The following is a 4618-nucleotide window of genomic DNA, read 5'->3' on the forward strand; positions in this document are numbered from 1 at the left end:
AACTAGTCTCGCTGCAAGGCCGCAGTGGCAACCCACGTCGTCGTCGCAGCGCTGACTGATGGAGTCAAATGATTGCTGCGAAATCAATATGCTCCGTGTCTGGTTATCGTAGTCGATGAAGTAGTTTCGTCAAATTATCTGTTACTCTGTTCGAGTTTCTAATAGCAAGAGCACACTTTTGGCGGACATTAATCGATTAACCACGGAAATATGGATCGCAATGTTGGAACTTGTTGGTAAGTTCTAGCGGAACTGCTCTGCTTTCTTCTTCGTTTTGATGCACTTTCGTACCTATAATTGTCCATGTATGATTCCCTTCTTAAGGCTTTGCTTTTATCATTACAATGAGTGCTTCCCACGCAATCGGTTTTATCACAACATGCAATAAACGTTTTGCTACCCTTTGTTTGTTTGTTGTTTTCTTTTCAAAAAGGAAAAGTTTACAATGAGCCTCTTAACCTCTAATCTACGCCGCGGTCCCCAGTTGTTGTTGTTCACTGTGATTATTCTCTTTATGTGGTGTCTGATTCGTTTGTTTATTTTTTACACAGTGTCATCAGGCTGTTTTCAGCTGGCAGTCAAATCACAGACCTTACGAAGGGCCAGCTGTGCAAATGCCAACTACCGAATTTTCATATAGAAGCTGGTGCTCTACTGTCACTTCCTGGGAACGAAGAGACCAAATGTCACCAGGTCCCTGTAGTTCATCTGGACAGTGTAGATGAATGGAGTGAAAACAGAGAGAGGTTTTATGTGTTTGGTTTGAGTGCATGGTTGCGAGTGAAGCCTTTTGTCTCTCTGTTTACGTCTGATTTTAGTGTGAAGCTGGGAACGTGTTCTCCATATGTAGTCAGGTCACCTCTCATCAGGAAGACTTTGATCTGGCACACAGTGCAAGGTTTTCCTCATGAGAAGGAAGGGGCATATTTCAAAGACTCAAACAAAGTTTGGTAATGGTTTTTTTTTCTCTTGTTTGTGATAATATTTGACTGTTTGCTACAAATTTAATGTATTTGTTTTCTTGCAGGTTAAAACTTCCCATCAAATCTGCTGCAACCTTCCAAACATTTGTTTTGGAGATTTTGGGATTACATATGTTCAAGACAATGTGTTACCCATGTTCTGGTCCTGTGGATTTTGTCTTTTGCCATAGGAAGGGTAAACAACCCTCCCAAATTCTGATATATGGTGTAAGTACATGCCATTTAAGTCAGTACTTTATGTGCCTTGTGTAATTAATTTTTGCATATAACAGGTAGAGTCTGAAATGACAGTTGCTAGTTTTTTTGCTGGACTCTCAGCTTACGAAGACTCAGAGTGTCAGCAGTACGTAACTGTTTGTACTGAATCTTCATATAGTTCAGGGTGAGTGTTGTCATTATTGTGTAAACGAAACAAGGACCAAGTGGTTGCGTACTTACTTGAAATGTATTTTATTTCATGTCTAGGGTGGAGAACGGAGCTGCTTATCTTTTGCACAAAAACCATGACGGCAGCAAATGTCCCCAGGCTTTATCAGTAATGCAGGTGAATGCTGCTGAATGTGAAGTGCGTAAATAGAGCAAATTGTTGAGCTCCTTATTATTATAAGTCTATCTACAATATGCTCATTGTGATATTGATGCTGTTTTATAAACAATCCTTTTTTGCCAGGTGGAGGAAATGTCATTTCACCAGATCAAGTCAGAAATCAAAGTGGAACCAGAGTGGCAGCCACATCTGAAGCAGCGTGCGGAAGATACAGTAAAGGAACGGGTGGGAAGGAAATCACAGCCAACAGTAAAGTGCCCTGGATGTTTAGCAGTGTACTCTGGCAACTTGGCGCTCTGGGCCATCATATTATTAATAGTCACAGAAAGCGCGCAATGCTCTATAGAAGCAGGCTGCGAGCTCAGTTTAGTGCCTATTTTACACAAGCTGAAAAATCAGACTAAAGATTCATTGTCAATTTTTCTGTGTAAGGGTGAAAACATTTGTCCTGATTTTTGTTTGTTTAGAACAAGTCTGAACAACTACTGTTTAGTACATTGAAGTGCCACAACATGGACTTCTTTGTGTACCTATGTGAGTGTGTTAGACTGAGTGTGTTAGACCAATTATAATTGACAAAACCTTGTGTATTAAGGAATTGAAGTCAGGTATGCTGAGCATTCATACTATGAGTAAGGAGACAATTTTAATTAAGTGTTTATCAGTGTCACGTTTATTAGGTCTTCTGTAATATTGTATCTCTGACGGGTATGTACTGCTCCCGAGGAAAAAGTTGTAGTGTTAACTGTGATTTGTATTGGAATGAAATGTGTTGCTGAAGAAATTTACTACAACTTTCTTGTGCAGGTACATTACATTCAAATGAATACAAGACTTTTGTACTAAATCGAAGCCTGTCATCAGATGACAAATTATCTTTAACAGTGTGGTATTAGTTCTTGTCGTAGCAAATATATTTTTTTTTGAGCAATGGCAGCTAATACGGCTTTTTGTTTTGCAAAAAAAAATAACAACTCTTTTAAGAAGTTTTCACTTGGCAACACATTATTATGGAGCATTTGCAATATCTATCTTACTTTGTAGTCTTTGTTTTTGTTTCTTATGTTGTGTTTACATTTTATTTGATGTACAATTTCTGAACTTTTCTGAAAGGTGTGCTGTTTTTTCAATGTACATATAATGTATGTATATATACTGTAATGTACATATGCAAACATTACTGGTTGAATACAATGTGATTTTGGCTTAGTCAGTTAACATATTTTGTGACTGATCATTTCATTGGTCACTTATTGTGCATTTCCATGTTTAGGGAATACTGAAATTTGTCCTTGTTCTCAGCCGTGCTAGATGTGAAAAATATATGTCTGTACATGTACGATGTATTTTGTTATTTGCCAAGTCAATACCCAGGGCTTAAAATATTTATGATTTCAAATTGTAATTGTACAACTTCTTCCAGGAGAAATGTTCCTGTACCTGGTACGACAATTTTTTAGTGCTTGAGGCCATGTTTATATCTTGTGTCTGCTAGGTTGGCAGGAACCCGCTTCACAAACTTGGCTTTATCGTATTGTATAGTACTGTACAGTACTTTTTAGTATTGTTTGAACTAACCCAATAATGCTAGTAAGATTAATTTTAAAACAACACGAGCCCTGTGTAGGTTCCAAAGTTATCCAGTAAGTGGTTTCAATGTTTCAGTGATGACTGAAACACACCATTCTTTCCCAAATAACTTTTGTGTTCCAGTTATTCTCAGACTACCTTGTGTCCATCTAATGTTTGGGTGCTCCATGTAAATCAATTTTGCACCCACATCATATATTAGTAGGAATCTTATTGTAATTTCTGATATTAATGAATTCTCTGTTGTTAACTACAAAACCTCGCCCAGGCTCCAAGCTTAAGATTTATGAGTAATTGAAATTACCTAGCCAGGGTTTAACCTTTATATTTATTTAATTGCTTTAATAAGTTCGGTCTTTAGCCTGCCCTTCTGCTTTGGAGAGGGAACCTAGCTGGCTCATTCAAACGACCTGATGTCTGTTTTGTCTGATCCACTACAAGAAGATGTGCTAGAGACTTGAAATTTTCAAGGTATTTTAAGGTTCACTTCTAGAGAACGAATTGACTACGGCACTTCCTGGCAACAATCCCTAAGGTGCTGGAGGGGGGTATCAAAGAAAAGGGGGTAGGTCCAAAAGGGATTGTTTTCAGCCCGCCCTTCTGCTTTTAAAAAGCTATCCAGCGGGCCTATGCAAACGGCCTCGTTGTCTGTGTGCCTGTTGCCACGATGCTTCACCGTTACATTCCTTTATCATGTCTAATTGTAAGGGGCAAATTTCTACTCTTCCTATACTGTAGTGTGTTTTATCTGTAACTTGTTTGTCAATTATTGTTATGCGAGTTAGTTATTTGTTCTTGCTACTCCCTCAATTTGAAGCAATAAAACAGGTTGACTTTACTTTTATTTTTATAGAAAACTTAACAATACACCCCAAGAGATTCGGCTCCATACTATCTGTGGGGTTTACACATACAGAGGTATTCCGTGAGCTAACTTTCATTCCAGATTAGACTTGCTATATCGTGTTTCGGGTCCACGACACAACATTATGCGGGTTTGCCTACTCGTTCCACCTATAAGGCACCATGGCCCCCAGGGCTATGCAAACCCGCAACACTGCTGTGTCGTAGACCTGACACTCGGTACATTACTCGTTCACGAATCTTTACAACTCGGGTAATCGCGTACAGAATAAGGACTACCTCGTCACATTATCACGCATGAAAATGCCGAATTTAAAAGGGAACGTGCTGTTTAGGGCCCAGATAAGGATGCGTGCTGCGGTAGCACGTCTGCGGTAGCACGTCCCACCGTCCGGCCCGCAAGTCGGAAATCACTAACAGAATATCTATGCAAGCCTAGCCTCGGCAATGTCGTTCTTCACGTTGCTGTGCTGGGAGGGCGTGGAAGGAGGACTCGGTGTCGCTCTCCTTCGCGGCCGCGCGCACACCCCTCCCGCCGCGGCTGCACAGCGCGGTAGCATCTGCAGATACGGGTACGAGAGTCGCGTGGACGGGCGGACGGGACGGGGTACTCGTTTGCGCACAGCTGCGCCTC

The 4618-nt window shown here is 40.4% G+C and overlaps 1 protein-coding gene across 1 annotated transcript; it reads left to right on the forward strand.

Moving 5' to 3' along the window:
* Positions 1-4396, forward strand: LOC113215287 (uncharacterized). Its single transcript, XM_052273234.1, has 6 exons — positions 1-236; positions 552-950; positions 1028-1190; positions 1256-1365; positions 1449-1548; positions 1654-4396. The coding sequence occupies exons 1-6, from the start codon at positions 211-213 to the stop codon at positions 2029-2031; spliced, it is 1176 nt and encodes a 391-aa protein (XP_052129194.1). The 5' UTR covers positions 1-210; the 3' UTR covers positions 2032-4396.
* The last annotated feature ends 222 nt before the right edge of the window (positions 4397-4618 follow it).

Source organism: Frankliniella occidentalis, unplaced genomic scaffold (assembly GCF_000697945.3).
Source record: "Frankliniella occidentalis isolate FOCC.00 unplaced genomic scaffold, Focc_3.1 Scaffold255, whole genome shotgun sequence".
Lineage (NCBI taxonomy): Eukaryota > Metazoa > Arthropoda > Insecta > Thysanoptera > Thripidae > Frankliniella > Frankliniella occidentalis.

Coding starts and splice junctions, on each gene's coding strand:
- LOC113215287 (XM_052273234.1), top strand. CDS start 211: ATGGATCGCAATGTTGGAACTTGTTG. Junction 1,366..1,448: donor GAATCTTCATATAGTTCAGG/GTGAGTGTTGTC, acceptor TTTCATGTCTAG/GGTGGAGAACGGAGCTGCTT. Junction 1,549..1,653: donor TGAATGCTGCTGAATGTGAA/GTGCGTAAATAG, acceptor CTTTTTTGCCAG/GTGGAGGAAATGTCATTTCA.